Source organism: Rhyacophila brunnea, unplaced genomic scaffold (assembly GCF_057557595.1).
Source record: "Rhyacophila brunnea isolate RB1 unplaced genomic scaffold, BYU_Rbru_1.0 scaffold_3, whole genome shotgun sequence".
NCBI classification, from domain to species: Eukaryota; Metazoa; Arthropoda; class Insecta; order Trichoptera; family Rhyacophilidae; genus Rhyacophila; species Rhyacophila brunnea.
Window position 1 is genome coordinate 56,546,953 of NW_028232965.1, and position 27,885 is coordinate 56,574,837.

At 33.2% G+C, this 27,885-nt stretch overlaps 1 protein-coding gene across 1 annotated transcript in view; it reads left to right on the forward strand.

The window, feature by feature from the left end:
* LOC147068592 (four and a half LIM domains protein 2-like) overlaps positions 1-27,885 on the forward strand; it is a 240,118-nt gene that overhangs the window by 20,389 nt on the left and 191,844 nt on the right. Inside the window, exon 3 of the mRNA XM_085952072.1 lies at positions 18,688-18,773. Within this exon, the coding sequence (XP_085808198.1) occupies positions 18,688-18,773 (86 nt within the window). The remainder of the gene's footprint in view (positions 1-18,687; positions 18,774-27,885) is intronic.

The following is a 27,885-nucleotide window of genomic DNA, read 5'->3' on the forward strand; positions in this document are numbered from 1 at the left end:
AATACTTTCTGAGTTGCGTTACTTATTGGCAATCAGCTTTTGTATTATAAATCAAAGTATTGTAATTACTAACCGGTGTGACGCAATTTAGAAAGCGCTTCAGGGACTATTGTAAAAACAATAGTTAACTTTGTAGCGATTCGATAAGATACGTATAGCTTAGTGGTCAGGGCACATGGGCATGAATCCCGGGGGCAAGGGTTCGAATCCTGCTGCGTGTCGTATATTTTTCAAAAATATGTTTTCTAGCGGTCTTATATTAAGTTTTTTCAAATTATGTATATCCTTATTAATAACAAACATCTGTAGCTAAAATTCCCCGAAAAATATATTATGTACCTACATAATAATATAATATAATATTTTACGACTGATTCATGTAGGTGGCAGTACAAACTACATGTGATTGATTGAGATAAAATATTCAATTAAATATAATAGATAAAATAATATAAATATAGAGATTATAAAGATATACATATAATATATTGAGATACTGTTGTTTATGATGCCACATATTTCACCATATTATTATCTATATCTATTAATCTTTCTCATAATCTATAAATACCTAAATATATAATGTAGGTATGTGCAATTGCTGAATCCCGAAAGTTTTTACTACCGTTCATACCTATTATGTTATACAATATGAAACCATAATATTTAAGAGAAAAAAACATACCTAATATTTACACGCATAATGGTGTCAGATTTTTGTGGTAGTGCAGGCGATTCATTTAGGCGTTGGTTCATTACTTTAAAAAAAATTACACTAACAGCGTTCCAAAATGTTTTCGTCGAGGCCGCTTTACCAGAAGAATCTGCCTTTCTTTCTTTTTTAATTTAATTCTAAACGCCATAAAGTGCATGTTTTTATTACATTTAATAAAATTCGCGATCATTGAATTTGAAATGTATTTAAGTTGTAAACTTCTAAAATCTCCCAAATACGTATGCAGTTTTTTTGTATCATACTGTCAATGAATTCATCGATGTTGTTTTTTTATTCTTCTTTATAATACATTAATAATTAATTTAATCTTTTTTGATGTTTTCCAAATGATTATCTCGTTAGAAGACGGTATTTCATCTAATCTATTCTGCCCTATTATAAAAATTTCAAAAAAAGTGTTGCATCATTGATAAAATTACTATTCCAAACGAGTTTTTTTTTATATAAATAACAATGAGTTTTCGAAATTTATTGCATTTAAATTTGTATACCTAATTCTTTTTATACTCATTAGAGAATTTATTAGTGTTAAAATTTGTTTCATTTCGGGATCTTTCACTTTCGAAAATAATTTATTACCTTGGAGTTTATATTGAATTAATTTGTATTATTAGGTTAATTAATACATACTGTTTAAAATAGTATGAGACTGTGCACTCAAAGCATCTGTATTCTTTATTATATACTGTATATCTTAATATCTAATCTTTAACATACCTACCAAGATAACATTTTCCTAACACTTTTCTGTCCAACTCAAAGATCATTTTCACCTATTTCCCGTTTACCCAGAGACCTGAAATTCGGCACATGTGTGCTAATTCGGTGACAATACATTACATAGGCGATACGGTACTCCAATCATATGCTTTTTGTTGATGATCTTGTCGTTCTGAAACATTTACTAATAACTTTTCACAAAGTAATGTAAAAATGGGTCTCGTCGATTTACTTTTTAAAATAATTGAACTTAAACGGGGGGGGGGGGGGGTTGAAGGCGCTCAATGATCAGGGTCCCACTAGCTTAGCATATTATACTACTGTAATAATTGAATTAATTAATATTACTAAATTATTTTAGCCAACGAACGGTAACTAAAAAACGGCGTGTGTACTTATGTACGCGCGTTAGAAGTTATACTTCTTTGGCGTGACACAACTTGTGATAACCTAGATTCTTCGACTAGCTCTTAATTATCTTGTTAAATTACACACTCAAGAAAAAGGACCGCTTATTGGAACGCCGTTGGTTTATTTAACTTATATTACTAAATTATATAATGGTTTCTTGTTGTTTTTATTGTTAATGTATCAACTGTCACTCTGTTTACGTAAGGAATTGCAAATATCCGACAATAATAAATTTGCTACCTAGGCAACGGAACAATTCTAAACTATAATAGTATACTGTATAATCGTCACGATTGCAGTAGGTATAATAATGTGGCGTAAATGTAGTGCGTTCGGCTGTTCGGCCAAACAATCGGTGGTTCGAATATAATCGAGTGCGTTTTTTTTCGTGTGAAAAAATAAGTTATGTGTTACATGTCACACGCCAAAAATACACTCTGATCTGATTTCCCAAACGCGCCAAAAGAAGTATAACTTCAAAAATATTCAAATTATTCATCTATTTCACCTTTCCACAATTCACTAATTCAGCTACCACCTTTAATTATGGTGCATTTGAGTTTTATTTTGTTTTAATTTATTTGCCAATTTAAGGAATAAGCACGTGTATAGCATATAGGTATTCACCGATTTTACAATGTATTGTAAAAAAACTTTATTATTATTATTTATCGCGATTAATATGAATACAACTTGTTTTTAAATTATATTATCTCACTGCATCGACAATATGCGTCAAATATAAATATATTTGACAATATACACTTACCATTTACAATAATTAATACTCTCTAAAATATTTACACTCTTGCGAATAAATAATTGATAGTTAGTAATTTCACGTTGTTGAAAATTAGACAAATAGACTGTCTCGATTGATTTATTTGGTCTTGTAATAGCAACAATTACTTATAACTATTACGTGATACTAGAAATTAATGAATCGTGTCGATTGAAAAATCTTTGAACCTTTGAAAGGGTACGCGAATTAAGAATGAAAAAAATTACGGACCGGCTGCCTCAGAAGCATTCAATTAAAAGTCGTTCGTGACTTACTATAATATTATACTTCGTCACGTTGGTCATTGTGTTTTTTTTTTCTAGATATAAGAACGATAGCTTTCTGGTCAGTTAAGTCTTGTTCAGAAATTGACAGGAGATTCTCATTGAATTCGCATTTTCGTATTAAAGATTTTGTATACGAAAGCTAATTTTAAAATTTGGTTTTTTTTTTATTGATAAATGTATTTTTTTAATACTTAATTCTATGGAGTGTGGCGTAGATACTTATTTAACGTCAATAAATTCTGACAACTCGCTGAATTTAGTTTTGATGTCTTGCAAAATTCTTAAACTGCAGATACAAATACAAATGATTTTTGTCAAAATAGTTGACTCGCGTTTTCGCATGTAAAATTATATTACTTATTAGGTAATAGGATTATCGTTTGTTTCGATTATAATTTATTTTAAATTTTGGACACAAAAACGAAACTATGATGACATTTTTAATGTGAGCATTTAAATTCTCGTTTTGAGTATAATTTTCAACATACTACTTAAATGGTATAACATATGAGTGTTGGTAACGTAAAGATATGACAATCGTGCTAAAAATTATACCATATCATAAAAAGCATAATTTTATTTTATATATTTTTGTCTTTATTGAACTCTGGATTTACGTAAATTTAATTCTACTTAACCGACTATTATCTATTCAGGGGTCACCAACAGAGAACCCGTTGGCGCAAGTGCATCATAACGTCGATTTATATACGGGAAACGTATTTTTTAGTTATGCCTATAAAAGACTGATTTGTTTTTTCGATAATAAAAAAAAAGCCTTTTATTTCTTAGAAACAAAAAAGTAAATAACAGTGAATTTACGATTGTATTTTCTTCCTTTTCTTTCTTTTTCTATCTATTTTATATAATATTTATTATTATTTTTATATTTTTGTATAATATAATATAATATATATATATATATATATATATATAAAGATTTTTATTTTGTATATAATATTATTAAATAATGTTTATATAATTAAACAGTGGTATGTAACGTTTATATTAGCATATATTATGTATTTGTAACTTAAATAATATTTTAATGCTAAGATACTAGTTAGTTTGGTTTGCAAGAACCCCTCCTCGGGTGAAAGCTTCCTCCAAAAAGTCCCATTGGGCTTTGTTTTTTGCTATTTGTAGCCAGTTGGTCCCGCTGTTTTTTCGATAACATCATTTTATTATCTTAAAAAAATATTTAATAAAAGTCAATTCAGTCAAAATACCCAAAAAACGCACTTCCGTCATTTTACGTAGGAGGTGTCGATATGCACGTAAATTAACAATATACACTGTTATTGTAATACAGGCAGAATATTTTTTTCAATCACAAATACAAAACACTAAAAATGTAAATTGTATGTGGCATTACTAGGCAGCTAACCGATTTGACTCCAGATCATTACACCAATCAATTCTTGACTGGATATGGTGGCTTCGCTGGCAGGCTTTTGTTTGCTTGTTACCCGTTCAACATGTCCATGTGACGGAGAAATATAGGATGCAAACCACATCCTCTGGGAATGTCCTGAAATGTGTACGGAAAGGGAAGAGCTGCTCAAGTTGGTTCAACCAGCTGTTAGGCCCATCGGACCGTCCGACCTGGTCGCCATAAAGGCCAATTTTATTGCATTTAGAAAATTTGCGGCGTCAACGTGAAGTTCTTAAGAATTTTCGAATGTTCGGCAATTTTGTATTAGCTTTAATTTGTTACTACATACAATTTTTAATATTGCCTCTACGTGCTACTCTCCCATGGGTACCTTAACTTAAAGTCATATAAATTCAGTCAAAGCACATTTGAGTGCATGATGACCTTAGTCTTGGGTAATTGCTCCTGAGACATTCCCAGTCATAAAAATAAAAATTACGCTTCACATCCAAACGTAGAGTTCCGTGATACGCCTGATTAAGACCGGGTGTGGTTTGGTGGGGCCATTAACTTCAATGTATGTGGCATTATTTAACACAATGCTTACGGGCCCTTTTAATTAATTTTGTAATTAACGTGTTAATTTGCATTTGAAAAGTAATTAGCAAAAACACAATTTTGTGCGGCCCGTAAGCTATGGGTTTTAAGTTAAGTGAAAATGACAATATTGCTCCAATATGAATGCAATTTTTTTCCCACGTTTAATAATAAAATAATGGAATTTTGTATGAGCATAGTTTCAAGCCAAATGTTTATAAATACATGGTCGTTTTGCTTATACTTTTTTGATGTTTAGTAGAAGTAATAATTTATTCAACTAACTAACTCGATACACGTGATGGCATTTCTAGTCGCAATGCTTTATACAGCTGCCGCTGGTTCTCTGCAACTGGTATAGAACATCCACAGCTGCGAGATAAGATGTCATGGTACAATTAATAGTAATCTACAATTATTTCAAAACTTTTTTTTTTAATTTACTCTGTAAAAGTTCGATTCACTTGTCGTTTTGTTGCCATCGACAAGTATGGCGAATGGATAATAGTACCGCCAGACATAAACAGCTGTTTGAATTGAAACCGATTAGAAAGGTATTTCCGTCTCCCTTTGTGCCGAGCGCCATTCAGATCACAGATAACAATCGGATGTTTTGTAAAAGAGTAACTTTTTATCGAATAATTGACTTACAATCTCAATTCGGCTTTTCTTTGTCGGTTTCTGATCTCAGATAGTTTCGCGACAATCAAAATTAGACATACTAAGCTGGTTTTTTGGGTCCCAATGGAAGATCTTGAAATCAATTATTATGTAATAATAATTAATACTAATAGTATTAAACAACAATTTATTACAATATTATTATTAATATTTCCCAATAACTTATATTTTCAACATCTATTATATATTACACCGGTACGTAACTATTTATATTACGAGTATCTATAACTATTATAATAAACATAATTTGAAGTGTCTGCTGTGATATCAAAATATTTTCTTTTTGATCAGTGATTCCTCAGAAATAAATATTCTCCGTTTTTTACATGTTTATCTCTTTTTGTTAACTAAAAAAACTACTGGACCAATATTTATAAAACTTGCACAGTTGCACTACATTGTTGATACTAAGTTATCATCTTAGATGAGCTCGTCGTGTCTAGGGACTTCTTATCGAAAGGAAAAGTATTGATACCTGCGCAGCTATTCTTAACAGTTATCACTTTAGCAAGTTTCCGTTATTTTCAATGGTCCAAATTAACACGGAAAGCATTCCATTCACACAATAATCGGTAAATTCGTAATACGGCGAAAATTTAGGTTGGTAGACATGTCGGTCACATTCGGGTACGTTCGTGCTGGCGGGTAAAACCGAACCCAAGCGGATTCTACCGAACCCAAGAATTTTGTATTGACACGTCAGACATAACCTACAATTTTATTAGTCATGTCATTGCGATTGCAGCACAAAATGTTATTGTAATAAAAAAAATATTATGTTACTACTAGCTGCTACTAGCCACTCGATATTTGACAGCTCGCAGGTAACTATAAATTAAGACGGTGGCTGTGACGTAATCATATTTCAGAACAGTCTGATCTTGCATCTCAATTCTTAAAATTGCTCGCTCTATAAGTCAACACAGCCAATAGAGGGGCTGTTAAAAGATAGCACTTTTTGACAGTTCCGAGGGTTAACTTATTTACATAACCGCCTGAATACGTAAAGTGATAATTTGATATATTTATCACATGTAGCTCTTTTTGGATGTTAGAAGTGATATGTTAGAATAGGTATCGATCAAAAAGTATCGATTTTTTGATACCTATCCATATTCAACTCCTATTCGTACGTAATTGTCTCACTGATGGCGTATGTTGTTAACTCGAGCTTTCATCATCTTATATTTATTGTAATGTTAAACTTTTCGCAAGTCGTTAAATTGAATAGTCAAATACTGAAATAATGATTTAAGTAGTTATAGTTTTTATTGCGATAAAATGCCTACATTATTTCGTTTTTCCGTATATTTCAAGAGAATATATTATTTACAATTGAATTTTCGATCCAATTATTTTTGTCTTTTTGTGATCAATTAGGAACGTGTCTTTCAATATCCGGAGTATTTTTTGTCAGGCACAACCATTAATTTTTTACGAGAACATGATAAGGATTGCGTTTTACATTAGGTACCTACTCACAATTTATTCGTTGTTTTATATTTATAATCGGTTGAAAAATATATCATACATAAACCAACGAAGTAGGTAGAGGGTTAACACAGTAGTACTATAGATTTTAAAAACGTCATAGCAGCCATTTTTTCTGATTCCTACCAAAATTGACATTTGTGTTCAGTATTATTTGGCAAATCATCATGGAAAGATACACGGTTGTCCAGCGTATACAAATTGTTAACATATATTACAAAAATAATTAATTTATTCGAGCCACATTTTACGTTTCGGGCATTACGTGAAATTTATGATCAAAATACTCGACCTACAGAGCTTCTATTCGTAATTTAATTGAAAAATTCTAGTCAAATGGTAATTTTTGTGATCTTAAGAATTCAACCCGTCAAAAATGTAAACGTACTGCTCAAAGTATCGATGTTGTGAATCAACGTGTGGATGACAATCTAGAACAATCACGTTCGTTCTCATGAACTTGAACTTTCTTATGGCACTACATGGATTATTCTTCATGAAGATTTGCATTTGAAGGCGTATAAAATGCAGTTAACATAATTTAAACTTAAACCGAATAAGTATTTCGTGCGTCAAAATGTTGTTGATTGGGCTTTAGAGCAACTTGAAAAACATCTATTATTTCATTAAAAAATCATCTACGGCGATGAAGCTCATTTTTGGTTCAATAGTTAGTTTCGTAAATAAACACAATTGTCCCATTTAAAGTAATAAAAACCCACTTATTATTCTTGAACTACCTTTACATCCACAAAAATTAACAGTTTGGTGTGGTTTATGGTCTGAAGGTGTTATTAGACCGGATTTTTTTGAAAACGAAAATGATAATGCGGTTTCCGTCAATGGTCTACAGAAGTTTTTTCTGGCATGGATTAGATTAGATGATTTTGATCTGGACGATATGTGGTTCAAACAAGATAATGCAACATGCTATAGGTACAGCTTGTATGTCGTATGTGCTCGCGGATGTCAGTCAAACGGTCGGCCTAAAGATAAACGTCTCAAAGACAAAAGCGATGAGGAACTGTTTTTCGGACCCTGCGATTATCTGTATTAATGGCACCCAACTCGAGCAAGTCAGCAGGTCGGTCAGCAGGTGTCCATAGACGGAAGCATGCACGATGAAATTGCTCGAAGAACAAAGCTGGGATGGAGTGCTTTCGGAAGTCTGAATAGTATCTTCAAAAGTGACCTACCATTGTGTCTTAAGCGTATGGTGTTCGACCAATGTGTGCTACCCGTGCTCACGTATGGCTGCGAGACGTGGATCCTCAACACGAGAGATGTCCAAAGGCTAAGAGTCGCACTGCGAGGCATGGAGAGGTGTATGTTGGGCAACACGCGAAAGGACCGTAAGATAAACGAATGGGTTAGGAAGCAGACAGGAGTACGCGATGTAATAGACGTTGCCAAACAGCTGAAATGGAGATGGGCAGGGCACATTGCTCGCCGAAAGGACGGCCGCTGGACAGATGCCGTCATCTAGTGGTACCCAAGGGGCACAAAACGGCCACAGGGTCGTCCTAAAAGCCGCTGGATTGACGAACTGGTAAAGTTCGGCGGAAATACGTGGCAGCGAAGGACACAGGATCGAGAGAGCTGGAAGAAGCTTGGGGATGCCTTCATCCAGCAGTGGATTGACCCCGGCTGATGATGATGATGATGATGATGATGATACAGCTTGTGACACAAACAACTTATTGAGATAAAAGTTCAGGATATATGCATATCTCTTATTTGATACATTGTCGAAAACTGTTCCCTTTATGGCTTCGTTTGAATGAATCTTGCAATTCGTCAGGTTCACCCGGATATTGATAAAAATTATCTGGTGATTCTATGGCAAGCATGATTTCGATATTATGTTATTGCTGTAGTTGTATTCTCATTGACAACCTGTCATCATACGTAGGTGTACATAAACATTATCAACATTCAGGCCGCATTGCACTCACGATCAAATTATTTTAATACCCACGACATGTACCGTATGTTTAGTTAAATATATTGTACTTTGTGCTTCGTTCTTGTGAATTTAGTGTGGTTTAGGTACGCATCCACGAGATGAAATCAAATTCTGATTTCGTGTTACAATTTTACTGGTCTACTTGATTAAAAGAGCGGCAAAAATAAATAATTATTTTACTTTTAATTATTATAATGTATAATCCAATAAAAATTGAAGAAAACCTATATATTGACTAATGTGAAAGTAGTTAAAAAACACTACTAAAACTAATAATGAAGTTAGCTGCAAATACTTATATATAGATATTAATTATTTATAACAAACGTCATATCGATAAAAAAATCGTGAGCATTTCCACACATTTTTAGATTCATTCATTCAGCCAATTCCATACATTATTCAATATATAGCAATAAATATTGCCAATAATAAACCATAAAACATCATTTTTTTTTGAATTGGTGATATTATTTTATTAATTACCATACTTGTTGACTATTTAGAATACGAATAATATTCGACTTGTACATGAACTAAAGCATTCGCTTTATAATACAAATAACGCTATATGAAAAGACAAATCGCGTAAATTAGTATTCATAATATAATATATGCAGCTATCATAACAAAATGTGTTTTGTCATTAAATGTCATACGTGAATAATAACGAAACAAAAACATACCAAAAGTGTATTGCTTGCGATTTTTATGGTTGCATGGTATTTGATTTTTGGTCTGTCACCGTGTATTCTACTTTTTTCCTTCTGCGTTTCGGGCTCGTTTCAAAGGCTAATCATAATTATCTTGAGTTTATAGCTATCATTTGAAACACACAAAAATGTTGTTAGAATACTAAATTGACATCGTTTTGTCATAGTCTATACTGGTAAAAACATTTTAAACCCAATAAAAGCATTATATTTATACCACAGAAGTTCATCAGTATATATATATATAAGTAGTCGTCATTAATAGTTATTATTCATCCATATTAAACTAACCATATACAACGTTTGTTTGCCCATTTATTTCCCAACAATTTTATTACACATTGAATAAACAACTATAACTATGTATGATATAATAACCGTTTAGTCGTAATAATTAAATATTATCTGACATCTGTCACAAATCACACAGTTTTAATACAATGTGAAAGTAGATTAAACTTATTTCCCCCCATAGTTAAGAAAACGAGAGTTTGAGAAATTCGCAAACCTTTTTTGTGAAGTGGTGAACCAATTTGTGTTAATAAGGTCTACTACAAAAACTGTATCTCTTCTTATACCGTCGACGTCACTCAACAGCCAACAAAATTACATCGAATTTATTCAACAGTACCCACCGAGATGCACATCTCATACCTCAATCTATGAGAAGTGACTTATAACCTGTCTCGACAAACGTATAGATGAATTATTATTCGAGCAGTCATAGATTTATCTCAGTCAATCTCAAACAGGGTTGCCAGACTCCCTATTTGAGCGGGATTTGTCTGTTGAACTCGGGACTTAATCCCGACTTAACAAAAGTTGTATTATGTACAAAAATGTATGTATATAGTTAAAGAGGTTCGCTTTATTTTTGTAGACAGCCCGTCGTACCTACCACCTTTTATGAATATGACTGAAACAAATGAGAAAAAAAACAATAGACGAGAAATGGTTAATATTTTTTAATGATCATTCCGCTTGCAATAATTTGAATAAAATTGTGGCCCACATACTCTCAAATCCACATTCCAATGCAATTTGCGAAAGAATATTTAGTTAAATGAGTGTAGCCTGGAGAAAGGAGAGAATCAGATTATCATTAAAAACTGTAGAAGCTGAAAATTTTTTGAAATTATACTTCTTTAGGTGCGTTTAGAAAATCAGATCAGAGTGTATTTTTGGCGTGTGACATGTAACACATAATTTTTCGAACCACCGATTGTTCGGTTATCAGCCGAACGCACTACTATTACGACACAGTATGATACTCCAATCGTGACGATTATAGAGTATAATATTATAGTTTAGAATTGTTCCGTTACCTAGGCAGCGAATTTATTATACAGTATAATATTATAGTTTAGAATTGTTCCGTTGCCTAGGCAGCGAATTTATTATTGTCGGCCATTTGCAATTCCTTACGTAAATAAATTACGTATAAACCAACGGCGTTCCAATAAGTGGTCATTTTTCTCACTGAAACTTTTATGATTGTATACATTTTTGCACTTAAATCAAGATGTAATAATTCATGTAATTGTATCTAATCAATATATTATATTTTAATAACTGTGATTCCTGTGGATTGTTATGTGACTATTGTTATGTGTTCGCTTCTGTTTTTCTTAATTTCTTTAACTTTTTTTTGATCGTAGCAAAATGTCACATAATGAGTGTCCCGATGTGTGATTTTGGAAATCTGACAAACCTGTTCTTAAACCACTGTTGAATGGATATCCATCATTGCTGTTACCACTAGCCGTAGCCAAAATTGATGGATATACTGCGGAGATTATGATATTATAAATAATAATGGTTAATTTTCTCAAGTTGAAACATAGTTCATCTTTCGTTATGCTAATCGCATTTGATCGCGTGCGCTTATGATGGGCCGTGAGGCGTGCACATTAATAACCATATTTTTCTCTCCGATAAAGCTCATTAAGTCTGCCTCTCATGATGAAATATTTTGCTACTGTATCTTAAAATTGACTCTAATGTTGATGAGATGCGAAATAGTGCATATAATATTCATATTTTTTTTACTATAATAACAACATTTTTCAACTACCTTCGTTCTAGACGCCATATGGACCCTAGAATGTGAAACTAAATAGATGCTGGTATTCGATTATTAATGAGCCCTTCAAAGTAATACCTACATTCGTATATGGTAGAGTTTCAGATATAAAATAGTATCTACTGACAATTCGAGAGACGGTAATTTTATATGAATCACATATGTGACGGTTGGTATATCTATTAATTAAAAATATATCATTTTTGTTTACCTTTAATATTTTTATCAAATGTCATCGTATCTAAATACGTAATCCCACGTAAATGAGCCTGTTCGTTCAGCTTTAAAAATGTAAATGGATATGTTCAAATTAATGTGGTGCAACAAAAATCATCGTTGAAAATCCGCGTTCATGCCTTACATGCACTGTTGTCCTATTCTGCTAACGCGGCTGCAGTGTGTATGAAAATGATTCTCTGGTCTAATATGCAGCATATTAATAAATAATTCCTTACCGTGATTGGTTACTGACGAACCACTGGTTGTATGCCAAAGGTTGAATACATAAACATAATAATAGATTTTTTTAAAAACATGTTGTGAAGATTACCCAATTGCGGTATTTGAACCCACGACCCACGGCATAGTAGTATACATCATAATAACATTAATATAATAAATGTAGTCATTTATGTTTAATTTTATATCACTTATGTCTTATAGAAACATAGGATTTTAAGTCTGCCGAATGAACGTAAAAGCACGTTATGTTCCTGAAAAATTAGACTACCTAGGTTATCGTTTTGAGTCACCGCCCATCAAGACGGCCAGTCGGCGAGCTAACCACCAGACGTTATCCTCTCACCTCCGTGTGCATCATACCACGCTGTATTACTTCCTCGGCGGTATTCCCGCTTTACACGCTTCATCTCTATCCATATCCAATCTACACGGACTGGTTGTGGTTATGCTCACCTACCGGCCGTCGCCTCGAGTCGCGGCGACCGGCCGGTTGTCATGGGTGATGGCTCTTTATCATAGAGTATTTTTTTGGATCGTTCAACTCACGTTTTACAAATAAGAATAATAAATTATGTGTATTAATAACGTTTGTAATAATTAAACGTGCATCGTGGGACATGAACTTATCAATATTCATATTTCACTTTCGCATAACCTCGATTCGGTTTATAGAAGCAATAAAAGTCAACCGCGACTGGCTGCCAACTTTTTTTGTGCTGATTTTTTATTATTTTATATTTTACTTCGAGCTTAATTGACAGAGGAATTGGATGCAGCGCTAATTTCAATCTATTTAGCGAAGTAGGTTTAACGGAGGTGATTTTACACAAGAACAAACTGATTATGATTATCCACGTCATTACTATCATATGGCCCATAATTATTATGAACATTTAAGGAGTTCTACGCGGCCCTAGTTAATGTGGGGCCATGTGGCCAATGCATATTCTATTGCTAAACATATTGGGGGTCTCTAAAATAACTTAACATAGAACTCATTTTACAAAATGTTAAATTTCTGTAATAGTCATCTTGCTTTTTTGCTGTAGGGTTTTGCATGTCTTTCAGCCACGATTATTTTTTTTGGATGATGCATGCAAAATTGATGATTATTGCATGGTACAATGTCGGTACACTATTACGGCTTCTGATTTACAAATGTGTAAATAGTTACCTACTTATATCAAGCTTTTCGACCTTACAAATTCATTCGCGCGGGGCCAGCTGCCTCTTTTTTTTTACGTAACTGTTTATTCGACTTCAGGGCGTCTACCATTTTGGGTTCTCTGGGCTATAGCCCCTTTAGCTCTAGTGTTAATCCGGTCCTTACGTTGTGAAGTTTTCTTACATTTTTATTTTCAAGCGCAAATTTAACTGTATGGTTTAATTGTAATAAATTGCATGTTGGAAAAGAGGTGAGACCCTTAGAAATTTAAAAAAAAATCCTTATTCATACAATAACTTTTCCGCTAATGCCTCGTTGACTTCCAACATGTCGTCAATGATATCGTTGAACGCAGTAAGCCGACAGACCACCACGTGTTCCACGGTTTCCTAAGCATCACGTCGCATTAATAGGATCATCATAATAAGCTTACTAAATATTGGTACTGTGATTTTGGTCTTTATGCAGTTTTTGTCCTGCAAAGTACCAGGTTTTCGTATACCCAGAGTATGGAGATGTAGACTATCGTCTAGTACCTAATCTGAAATTCTCGCGCCATATCTCTATTATTTTCACTGCAGACGGCCACTCATCTTTCCTGGATTTCAGTGATAATTTCGAAGGTGTGTATTCATATGGACGGCAGCTACTACCTACTTTGTAGACATCGAGTTGTACGATTCCAGTAAGTTAGAATGTGCAACCTTTACCATGGCGTAGGTTTCAGGAATCCTGTTTATATATCGCAGGCTATATTCAAAGCTGTATCCAGTTTTCACTCACTAACAATTAATATGAGTGGGTTACCTTTAACAAAAAATGGAGAGTTGATTATACAATAGTATAGAATAAATGTAGCGGAATGTATAAGGAATGTCTACAAAACGTAGTGCTCAAAATCTTCTTCCTGTCGCTACAGCCATGTGCGGGTCTTAGCCTCTTCCAGCATCTGCTTCCGTACAGGTCTACCCAAAGGCGGTTACACCCAGCTTAGGACACCGAAGATCTTCGACTGTATCAGGTCAGCCAGGTTTTCGTCTACCTTCCGTCTTCCCGTTTAAACAGAACGTTTAGCTCATAATTGTATCTTCGTCTCCACCCCAACTGTGTGTCGTTGAAGAAACCACACGGCACGCTCCGTTCAAATGAACCCAACATTCTTTCCATGCTTTTGGTCATGCATCAGATCTACGAAAGATACATGACAGATGGTCTTATTAATGTTTTGTACAAGATGCATTGCAAGTGTCGGTTCAATGTCTTAAAACGTAGCACCTTACACCGAATTATTTTGTTGTCTAGCACAATTTTAATTTCAATTTCTAGGCTACTCTCTCTTTCAATGGAGGCCACCAGGTAGGTACACGTGTACTGCATGCTGAAATAATACAATGGAACCGGTGGTAGGTTTGGTATAGTTTTATAATTGAGAGGAAGAATTGTCAGTGAATGAATATAGGTACAATTTTATTTTTGAGCGACATCGCGTTTTGTCTAAAATATTGACAAAAAAGTGTATTTTGTCATATGAAATACATTACCATTTATATTGCAAAATAAAATTGTAAAATATTGCTGATTGCGGTATTTCTGCTCGCAGCCGGTGTGTCGTTTGAAAACGTAAACAATACTAAAATACCCCAAAATGTAAAATACATCAAGCAAACAGTGTTTGTTACCTACATGTCTTCTTCTTTCATTTTCTTCCTGAAAGGAATACTAAAAATAAAAACAAAAACATATGGTACGACAGTACAAATAATGTGTTTTAATATTTACAAGCAAACAATAATTCGTTAATTACTATTTATGAATTACCATCATAGTTACTTATTAATTAACAAATCCGTTTTTAAATGTTTTCTTAAGTAATCGGAAAGGATATAATAATGTGGCATATTCTTAACATGCACTACAGTATATTATGAGTGAGATTTAATAGATTGGACAGAAAACAAGATAGAGTGGGAGGAGCGTCGAGCGAGATAAGGCGATACAACAGGCGCAATCTAAACACTGTTTACGATAGTGACCATAGATAATTAATACATTAGCCCTGAAATTGTTCCTGCGCACAGGAAGAAATGGGATTTGCGCACCTTAATATACTAAGGCGTCCTTGTAATCGTTTAGTGTCACGTGGGTTTAGCGACTTCTGTCATTTGGTTGCTTTTGTATCTTTCCGCGTTATTCACCTTTCCATATCATGCTACGCTATTAGTTTTTTTTTATTTCTCTTATATTAAGGGTCCATTTTTCACATGCATACGTGATCACTGATAGCACACATTGGTTGAACAGTTTACGCTTAAAACACGATGGGAGGTCACTTTGGCTAAATGCGTTCCACGCCAGTATGGTTCTGAGAGTAATCTTCAAGTATTGACAGAGATAGACGTAGTTTTTTGAAACGGAAAAGATAGCCGTCGAGCTTGATCTGAAATGGAAACTCTTAATTCTCTGGGGAAAAAGATTCTCGACTTTGACCGAGAACGAAATTTTTTGAGCGTAAAAATTTGATCTCAAACCGATTCGGCCGGCAGAAAATTTGTGCAGGATGAATGAAAAAAAGAAATAATGTAATTTTTCGAGATTCTCGAGACATCAATAAATCAATCTCAAAATTTTTTGAAATGTTTTTTTTCTTTAATTCGAGAATCGAAAAAAGTCGAAGCTCTAATTGCATGATTATTAGATGAAATTTGCGCCTTCGTCTGTGTTCGATTACATCTTCTGTTTCAAGGATACAAAATATAATCTTTATGCACGGGTTGCACATATATATATTTATGAGTAATTAATATTCCAATATATGATTAATCATAATATGAACGCCCTCATTCATCATATTTCATGTAAATACATATAAATTTCTTTTTATCATTTGTCACTTATTATCATTGTTAAATAAACAAATCGATTTGTATTCTGAATTATTCATAACAACTTCATTGCAAAAATATTCCATTCGTCATAATTAATGATATTAATTTATTGATTTAGTAATATTAAGGCTGTTCCTACTTCAGTTGACGCATAGTCGAAATCTAAAAAGATCGTGGCTAGGCGATGCGCGGATTGTGCAAATGACGCGTGCCGAAAGAAATATAATTTGTCATAAAAATTTAACATGCGTCCATTTAATGTTATGTTTATTGTTATATTACTAATAATAATAGTATATTCATTGACATGTTTTCTTGTTTAAGTACATACGTAAAGTTTTTTAGTCATCTTTACACGATTTAAGAACATTTTCATCCGACGCCATGACAAAACAAATCGACGTGCGGACACCTCGACGGTCGGTCTCCGATCGGCGACTAGTGAGAAATTTCGTCGCACCTACTGTTGAAAATTATTTGCCGTTTCACTGAAGTACGCTCTTAAGGTATTACAGTTTTTGGTCAATATATGGAACATACTTATTTTATTATACGGTGCAATGTAATAGTATACCTACAGTAGGTATTGTATGCAATTTTTGAGATATTAAAAAATGTAATGATCGACGATATAAAGTCTTGTACACACCGAAATACGTATTCTTCTTCTTCTTTTTTGACCATATCCACTAGACTAGAGCATCTGAACACCACATGGTGCTTTCAAGAATCCCTGTCGCTCACCAGTCTTCTTGCATTTTCCCAGGACATGACAGGACATTCTTTTATTTCAGCTGTATTACACTCTGTCGGTAGAATATAGCGGGTCTAAGACGATTTGGCGCCGGGACAACTGGACGCCATGCAATTCGGAATTAAATAGATGTACTTATAGGTACTTTTAAAAAAAATATTTAATATTATTATTTATATTTAAATTATTATATTATGAGTTAATAGTTGGTGAGAATACGTAAATAATGATTTAATTGTGCATATGTTTAAGTTCCAACGAAAAAAGAGTTTTTTATTTTATATAAAGCCTTAGGCATGAATGAATTAAAACTACCAAGTAGTAGATAGAAACTGATTAAAATTCCTCGTCTACGTTCTGTATACGTGTCTACGACAGTGCGGCGTCCAATTGTCCTGGCGTCCTGTTGTCCCATTCCCAATATAGCGGCCTTTCCTCTGGATCCGTTGGCCTGCTGAACAGGCATGTCAGGTTGAAATTCTCTTGAGGCATAGCACGTGGCTGAGTAAAATCCATGGTCGTTTTTTCACACGCAATACGTCTTCCCGCAACCAAATACATAATAATATTATTGTATATATATGTACATGTAAAATGGTGCTATGTAAAAGCCAGTGTTTTTTTAATCGTTGTACTCGTTGTCAGTGTTGTTTTGATTATGGCGCGAATTTGTACGTTTCTAACAAATAGTGTACACGTGCATTTCTTTAGGGGAAAATTTTTAAACTATTATATTCGGAAAGGTGTATGTCGGGCTTTACTGTTTATAAGAGGAAGTATAGTTCTTAACACTTTACAACTTATATCAGAATTCTATATATCTAAAAAAATCATTTAAACAAAAAAAAAACAAATTAATCTGAATGATGATATCTAATATCACAAACATCACAAATCCTGCAATGGTGTGGCTATATTAAAAAATGTAGCTGAGTTTTTAAAATGCTCACAGATTGTTTAGTTACCTTATTGGGTCTGATTTTTTCACCTCATAAACATTGTCCATTCGACAAAATTTACCGATTCAAGTCACATACCTACTAAATATTATAATATAATAAGTTAAATTATAAGTATCTGAGGTAGCGGATTAGTATGGAAATTCAAAGATTTATCGTAAGACACAATATTATATTTATAATTATTATAATTATATATATAGTCACATAATATGTATACCTACTGAGTTTTGCCAATCCAATAACCCTGCATGCCATATATCAGTTGCTCCCCAACTTTTTATATAAATAACACAAGTAGAATTAATACGGTAATACTCTCTCTATCTTTATCACAATAGTATGTATTAAATTAATGTTTTTATTATGAAGTTGGTCGGTTTCCACCTGCAGATGTCGGTAGTAGTCTGAGTTTTCCGGCAGAATATTCATGAAAAACAGCGCGGTTTGCGTCCGCGCTAAATTTAAGTTACTCGTTAGATAAACATCAGATAGATGGCGCTAGCCATTTCAAGTGCATTTTGTCCTAAGTAATAATTCTTTATTCTGCCCTTTTAGCAATGTTGTTAATTTTGTGCCTACCAATAAATTGAATTGAATATTTTTATATTTATTTTTCAGGGTCTTTTAATCAACGATATCGTCGACGGCCAACCATGCGACAACTGCCCTGAAGTCTGTTCCGGATTCCATCAGCATCCGTGGAGGTGAGTTCATTATCGACTCTAAATTGATAAAAAAACTATTATAAACCTTAAAAAAAACTGCCGGTTATTTATATATTTTGATAAAATTATCCGTTGTCACTTATTGGTTCACTTGGATAAATAAAATTAAAAAATAGCAAGCCCATTTTACCTGAAATATCAGAAAATTTATATAAAAAGTCTGCTCGTGCAAATTTGTATTGCACGTACGTATAAATCCATCATTGATGATGCATTTATTAAGATTAATATCTTTGACATACATTTTAAAGTTTTACGTTAGGTATATATTTTTTAGTGTTGGTGGCCATCTGTTGATTTTAATACAGTTAACATTTCGCAATACTTTCAAAGCACACGTTGCACATTCAGGGGGGTTTAAATAATCAATATCTTTTAAAATGCGTTTTTTGCCAACAGATAATTATTATTATACAAAATGCAGACTTCGTCTATACTGATATAGTATTTTACCGTAAATATTGAGATTTAAAAATAAATTTATTCAACAATAGTATTTATAAAAAAAACGGAAAACAAATTTAATAATAATAACTTACGATATGTTATCAACACTCCGAATTATGTTCGAAACCAACGATTAACTTTAAAAATAACTTTTTTTTCAAAACCATTATAATGGAGTTCTGCCGAGTAAACGCCAGTTCAATTAATGTCGATTAACTCACCACAACGTTCCTTATTAGTGTACTGCACCAATGTCATTTATCGTTATAAATGCCTATGAGGTTGTGACCTTTTTGATAAATTCTGAATAATTGAACTTCTGAAAAAATATTTCAAAATCACAGACAGAACTGTACTGAATTATTTAGGATTTTGTATTTAGTTAATAGTATTATTTTACATGCGACGTGAAATATCTCGCTCTACATCAAAAATCTTTTAAAATTAGGATGTTTGTATACTTTTTAATAAGTTATTGTATGTTCGAGGCCCCCTTTAATCTTGTGATGAACCAATTGAGTCATGTTGCGTTACAGAAACGCGCCACTGGTACTACGTTGTTCTTTGTTATACGCATTTCATTAAGAAACTAATTTACTAGAAGCATCGATCAAAACCGCGAAATCGGTTATCGCGGTTGGAAATCTCTTACTTTGATGCATAACTTATTGAGCGTTTATTATCCGCTTTATGAAGTGAGACGCGTCGCTTTTATCTGATGGTTTATCGCAGGAATATTAAATTTAATGATTTACCCATTGGCATACGTCCAGATTACAATCTAAATATTCAATTCAACCACCGAAATGTATAAATCTTACCCAACGAGTTAAGCAATATACGATATTTAAACTTAATTCACCCCACACAATATTAAATTATGTTCAGTAATATTTTCACGTGGAAATAATTATCTTGTGAATTTGACAAAACTAGATAAAGTCGTGTTAGCTGACAGCTTTTGTTATTTACTACTAAAAGAGTCGCCTCCCAACTTTTAACTATCTACATACATCATTTCATTCATCATCTGTTTTTTTCCGCTAGTTTTGCGTTTCAAATTCTGTAGGTAACATCACAATACCAAGTACAGTACATGCTTCATAACTTTGCACTTCGACTCTAGGATGAAATTTATGAAATATATTCTAAAAATATATTTTATATTTTATCTATTTTATCACTACATATATATATTATTACAAGTAAATATCATGTGATCTAATTTTATGCGAGTTAATCAGGCAAAAAGGCCGTAAGTCAGTATAGTAAAGAGTGCAAAAAAGTGCAAAGTTATAAAACGTAAATTTTAAATTAAAATATTTTGTATTCAATACGATTAAATAACAACACTAATCACTATAGATATGTACCTACGTCACCACATGTATTTAGAATTTGTTTTAGAAACATATTTGTACGGAATCTATTATTGATCTGGGCCCCGATTTCCTAACTATCGACTCGTGTGGCACCAGACGACATGACGTAATTGTGACGTCAGCTAATCCACGCTCGAGGCATGCCGCCCGCGCGCAGTGCTCACCGTAGATAATTATTACGATGAAACACCTATATGTATATGGTGACAATGAATAGCGCCACTGTCTGAGTAGCGTGATTTTCTCGAGTGCTATTATCACTCCGGCAGTACGTCACAATGATGTCATATGACGTCATGTCGACCGGGAAGCTTGCACTCGCAAGTTCTAACATAGGGCCCCTGGCAAATCGCACAACCCGAATTGCGATGCTTGTGAGTTATAGTCCCATTCGTCAACTACATAGTTCTCCCGAGGAGCAGAACTAACCTGCCATTGGTGATGCCATTGGGAGGGCAATAACTCTGTTCAACCAAATCGTTTCGGATGTTGATTTAATCCACCTACGTGAGGATGAGTATTTATAGGTGGACGTTGTTTTATAAATTCTTAAAATAGGGTCTACTTAGCTCATTCGGTGTGCTTCCATGCTTTATAATTCATATTTTTTTATAATTTTGTACATTTTACTTTACTTTTCATAGTATTTTTGTGAAACTGCATATATTTAATTCTTCTTTACACTGTTTCTTTGTTTTTAAATGTCATGTTGTGAACGTCTTAAATGTATAATTTGTAATTTTGACGGTATATAAAAAAATCTTTTTTTTTGAATTTGGATTTGAATAATTTTTATAAAAAAACAAATCTGATATTTATCTTTCTGAGGTGTTCCAAACTATGTAACTACTAGTTATCTGTATTCTGGAAATATCTATAAATATAACTGTTGAACTGTTATCGAAACGACAAACTAAAAAAAGCACAATATTTATCAGCCTTGGTCGGTCGATAATTTAGTGACCATTAGGAAAATCAAATATAGCCCGTGTCGTTGGGGCGAGGCACTTCCGCCAGAGTGTCGCGGAAAGCCTCTATAGACACACTGTTAATGCGGAACCTTCGACCGTAAAGCTTGGAAATTGTTCCTTGATTAAATTTACTACATACTAATAACTTTGCACTACACTATAATCATTATTTTATATCAACGTGTACTTATCTTTATGATAACTAGACCGACTCCAAATCTTCGTGAGAAAGCGCTGGACACCTATCACATACTTTGGGTAGTGTCCAGTGTTACCCATAAAGCCGATTCGCAAATCGCAGAAAGGATTGGAGTCCAACAGAATTTTCATCGACCCAAGCGCATTTTTACGACTTTAAAAAACAAACAGCACTTATTTGAAAATAATCGGGTTCCAATAAAGTGTTTATAGTAATTATCGTGGATACCTACTCACTTACATTACATCACCATGTTCGATGATAAGAGGTATAAGGTATGTAGTCGTTACATACTTTGTTCCAACTACACCCGTTATTCGTTTGATATCAGATAGATTGCTCGTGTGTGTGACATGCGTTCGGGCAGAGTTGAATTATATACAAGTTGGTGTTTTATATCGTTGATATTATGGCGCACATTAACTTGTTTGTTATTACACGGCAAATAACATGGTGTTAAATTATATTATATCGCTAAGGTTTAACATGAATCTTTTAACTTGATAATTCAGCGAAGGACTGGAGCGACCTTATAACACACAGGAACGAGGTCTTTAGACAACTGTCAGATTATTATTTCCGCTTCGCCGCTGTCTATGCCCCAAACATGAGCATATACAATGGCGTGGCAGTTGTATAGTTGGGTAAAAACCTCTACAGATGATTATGTATATGGGCCTCTATGGAGTGGTGGTTGTATTAGTAGATTTTTCTTTTTTGTTTTTACGAGTAATTGATGTAAGCACCTATTTATTTAGTAACCCTTTAATCATTCGTATTGTTTTGAATTAAATGTTGTATCTCAAGTAAATGATGCGTATTTTATTTTAAAATACTTACAAAATACCGCTTCGACAATGTGGTATATTATAATATTAATCATCAGTACTTCAATCAATGTAAAATGCAATCCAATTATACACAACAAGTAAGGTTAGACAGGTTATTCATTGCTCAGGTACTCAATTAAGTATAACTATATTAATGATATTTTAGCTGACCGTATATTTTTTTCATTCGATAGCCTATTTTTTTTAAATTTCATGCTAATCGATGAAAATTTCGTTCGGATTAAATTATTTTCTGCTATTTGTAAATTGGTGTGATGGTTTCGTTCAATTTTCCTCATTGAAAATGTTTTTGTACAAATTACCGGACCGGGGTAGAGCAGATGTCGGCATGCGGGCTCTATGATAAATAGTTTTGGATGCTCCGGGTTCGATCCCGGTGAGGTCACAATATATTTGTATATTTTTTTACAAACCTTGGTATTTGTGATTGTTTCACTTCTACACTACCTCTTTCACTACACTACTATCATTGCGCCCGATGGCTTGTTGCAGTGCTAAGAAAATGTCTTTGATGATTTGTGGTGTCATACGGGGTAACAGAATATCTCGTCGTGCCTAGGTTCAATCGTAATAGGAGTGGTCAAACTCACACACGACATTCACAACCAGGATGAAGATGTTTGTTTTACCTGTTCGATATTATGAAAAAGTCAATGTTTTAAGTATAGGTAGGTCTAAATTGGCAAACACTGAAAATTAAAATCGTAAGGTATATGAACTAAATATGTTTAGTATTTCTAAAGCAACTTGTGATTCAGTTGGCAATTATGATATTATCAAACGTTTTCGATTTTTAATATGCAATATTGTATGGCAACCCGTTATGTTCGCATAAGGCAGATTTTTCCTATTTTGGCTGCGCTGTGAAAGTTGAAATCAATCCAAGTTGTAACATAATGACGCCAATTTTATATGACGACATGACGAGTAGCTGTCCACTTGTACAAGCTTTAATTTCGATTAGCCAACCTGTAGTAAGCACTGTATGTATTTAATAAATACAAATTTAAATCCATTAGAATTTAAATTCAAATTTCATAAAGTACCTTCGGTCGATAGTATTAATATTATAAATACAAATTTAACTTATTCATCTGGTGATATTAGTTTTGTAGATGATGTGAACATTCAACACACATTTCATAGGGGTGCCGGGCATAGAAAAGGTAAGGTTAGGAACCCCTGCTCAAAAGTTTTAGCACCGCCCTTAAAGGCTGTAAAAGACGTGCCGGAGCGCTACTTCCCACGTTGGAAGTCACTGCTCAAATTTAACATAATCTAACATAATGACTATGACCCACAGTTCCTTAAGTTCGGAATACATTGTATACATTGAAAGCCGACAGTAAGAGAAGTAATGTTTAAATATCTGCTACTAGTTTCCATTTTACTAACGCATACTAACTAAGAAATTTTTGATCCAATTCAAAAACCCAATGGGTTGGGTGAGTTTCTATTACACATTCCTTGTAAAAGACGTCGGTTAATTACAATATATATTTGTCTTTATCTATCTATCTGTAACGCATAAGCTGTCTCTCTCTTACGCACGCGCGCGTCTTTGTTGCGCGATGTCATAAATCATAAATAGAATACCCACGTTGCATCCGCGCCCTCCTCTTAATCGCGTAGTCACTATATGCATTTTGCTCACACGCATTTATAATCAAATCGACGCGTTCTTTAGCTATAAATATTGTTACTCCATATTGGATTACTTATAGAATGATATAAAAAATAGTAGTGTTGAGCGCATCGGTGAAAATGTTCACAGATTACACTGCCCTCTGTTAATTATAAGATAAGTTAATATATTATAACCTCCACACTGTGGAGGCCCGTATTCACCGCTTAGGAGCGAACATAGTAATTTATTTATTTTTTAAATTCATAATGTCGAAAAACGAAACCGACCTTCGTATTATCCACATATATAAAAATTCGGGGTGATAACTTCGTATGTTAATAATATATTTCACCTACGTGAGGTGAGGCGGATGGATTGACGTTGCTTTATAAATTCTTAACATCTACGTAATTAAAGGTATGTAGGTATGTGTGCTTAATTGTAGATTTGTTATAAAAAAAATAGTAGCATGTAAGAATATTAATTGTCTAGTATAAATAACATTTTAAAGACTGACAGGTATTATTGATATATATCATTAGTTAGTTAACTTCATTAAATTCCTAGTATTGACGATTTTAGACCTTTTGAATTTTGTATTTATTGATTATTGTTATTATTAATTTTTTTGACCATGTCCGATCCTAATAAGATCATAGGGCTTCCACGAAGTGGAGGGTTGTGTCAACAAATTTGTTTGTGGATGTTAGCCACATGCCCAACCTATTAGGTCCATACTCTGACTCAAACACAAATTGAAAAACAATATGTGTATTGCCAGACCCAGGATTCGAACCTGGGACCCACGACGTTGTAGGCCGACGCTTAAGCCGCTCGGCTATCGTGTTGATTATTATTTAATGATCTTTTATTAGGGTTTGACGATGTAACGCCTATTGATTGTGTTATTAGTGATAGGGGTTTTTTACAAACATTATACATAATTTGTTCACTTAATTACTTAATAGATACTTTATTGTTAGAAGAAGTTAGAATTAATTGTATTCGCATTTACCTTTTGGCGAGTGGTGCCTGAAGATGCCGAAAGGCGAAACCCGGGTCGTAAAAAACGACTCAAATGGAATAGTAAAAAACTTAAATCCATTAGAATTTAAATTCAAATTTCATCAAGTATCTTCGGTCGATAGTTTTAATATTAATCATAGTAATTATTCTGTTGTTATTCCTTTCAACTGAATTATTCAAAATTGGTTAAAATACGAACTCTACATTTAGCTAAACTTCGTTTTCATGTCCCTCACTGTTGAGAACCATGACCCATTTTATGTGGTTTAGTTATGTGTCTTCATGGGTCCCTGCATCAGGGTATTGAGTAGCTCGTAGGGACCATCGTGTGTGTCCACTTCCGCTTCGACATTATATTTTGTTTCCGCTGACGATGAGCATTTCCAAAATTAGTCCAGTTGTATATTCCAAGTAATTTTAATAGCTAGTGTGTACCTAACAGCAAAAGCCAAACCGCATGATAGGTGTAGTATCCCATTATTTTTTTTACTTCCTTGAAAATATCTGCGAATAATTTGACACGTAATTATTGTTCAATAAAAAAAATACTCCTACATAAAATATTCTTTAAATGTCAATTTTTCGTATAAAACACATTTTTTATCGACGTCGTAGACACAATGAAGTTCGTATTATAAACCCCACGCAAGCTTTATAACATTTAGTGTGACCATTCGTCGCCCATTTTAAAAAAAAAAATAGTGATACTGTTTTGAAGACAGTTTCAATGTAAATAAAAAATATTTGCTGATTATTATAGCAATATACTCTATTTATTCATGTATTGTTCACGATGTGGAACCGTATTTCCTGTGCTGATAATAATTTATTATCAAAACTTTTAATTAATTTAAAACAAAAGTTAATAATTATCTCAATATATCCAACCACCTCCATTGACAAAAAACCAACCTGCCACAGTGTTAATACTTTTAATAGGATTGGATTTAATAGGTTGGAGTATTGGACAATCATAATATTACACTAGCAAATCTTGCCACGTGGCAGTACCACGTCCTCTCAATATTCTCATACTTCACCCGGTCTCCCTTTCTCTCATACTATTGTATTATTGTATGTTTTATCTTAGAGATGTTTCACACGAGACACCGGTGTCACCTAACTGAATGGGCGCGTTCAGGCGGGCATTAATTTATAATATGTAAATACGGCATCTCGACACACCGGTGGCTGGACACAGGTGTCCCGTGTGAAACAGCTCTTACTATCTTTGTTCTGGTGTCTCAGACTCAATCATTTGTCTGTAAGGTGCTGTTATCAGCCTGGCGAAGTCTTTGTAGAGACCTATGAGTCTTATGACTTTGCCGAGCAGGCCATCGCTGAACACGTTCATTTATCAAGCGGCGACGCTTAGCTTATGGTTCTTCCTCATCCACAAAGTTCCTATTTTTTATTGATTATGTATGTTGGCTAAGGTTACAGTAGGTTACAGCACTATCCTTATTATAATTATCATTAAATCTCTTGGATAATTCACTAATTTCTCGATACTCTTAATCACCCAATATGCCATTACCATATGTCAAAATGAGAGTACATATCATTTGTTTTCTTTCACGACCCAGTTAAAATAAACGATTCCCCCGATTTTTCAAATTTTAAATTTGAATTTATACTTGTTTGTTTAATATGTCTTCTCTCTTACATAATTTCATATATTTTCTGTCATGCGTTGCAGACAATAATTGTCAAGATAGGAAAGTCTGAAAAATCATTATTCCTACTGAAACGTCATATATTATATTCCAAAGGTTTTTTCTCTCCTGAAAAATCATATTTTTTGACAAATAACATCATCTTTGTAATCAACTCGTTAATTCAAAATAAATAGATAATATTATAATAAGTATAAGATGATAAAGATCATAATAAAAATACTAATAACGAAAATATTAGTTGACTACATTTTATAATTGCTTGAATTCGATAATATCTGTTATTGTTCTGATATTGAAGCTATCACACTATTTTAATACAATTTTATTAGAAAAATGAGAATGTTCATAGTTAATGAACTAACTTTACATGGTATAAAAAAATAATAACATATGATTAACAAAAACATGTTTACAACTAATAATATCACGTTCATTTTGTATGTATATTTATATAATTTAATAATATTTTTAAATCACTTTCTTTACAACACATTATTAATTATGATATTATATAAAACGAATTTTTTTATACAACTGTGTAATTGTTGCATCCAATTAATATTCGTGTGAGTAAAATAATTGTCACCGCAATTATATGAGATAGGCACTTTATAGTACACCCACTATTCCTCTGTACATTATTCAGTTTAACATTTTTTATATAAGGTATATCTAACTGCAATGTAATCGTCTACACATTATATCGTTATCATTATTATCAGTTAACTATTATACTATATTGTACACATACTATAATAATGATATGTGTATACATATTCGTTGACTAGACGATTTTTCTAACGTCAACGAATGCCTTATCTTTTAGTCGGAATTGTCGGAAAGGGATAACCGTTATTTAATCGTTCCCAGTTTTACACATTATAATATAATAACATCAGTGGCAAAACA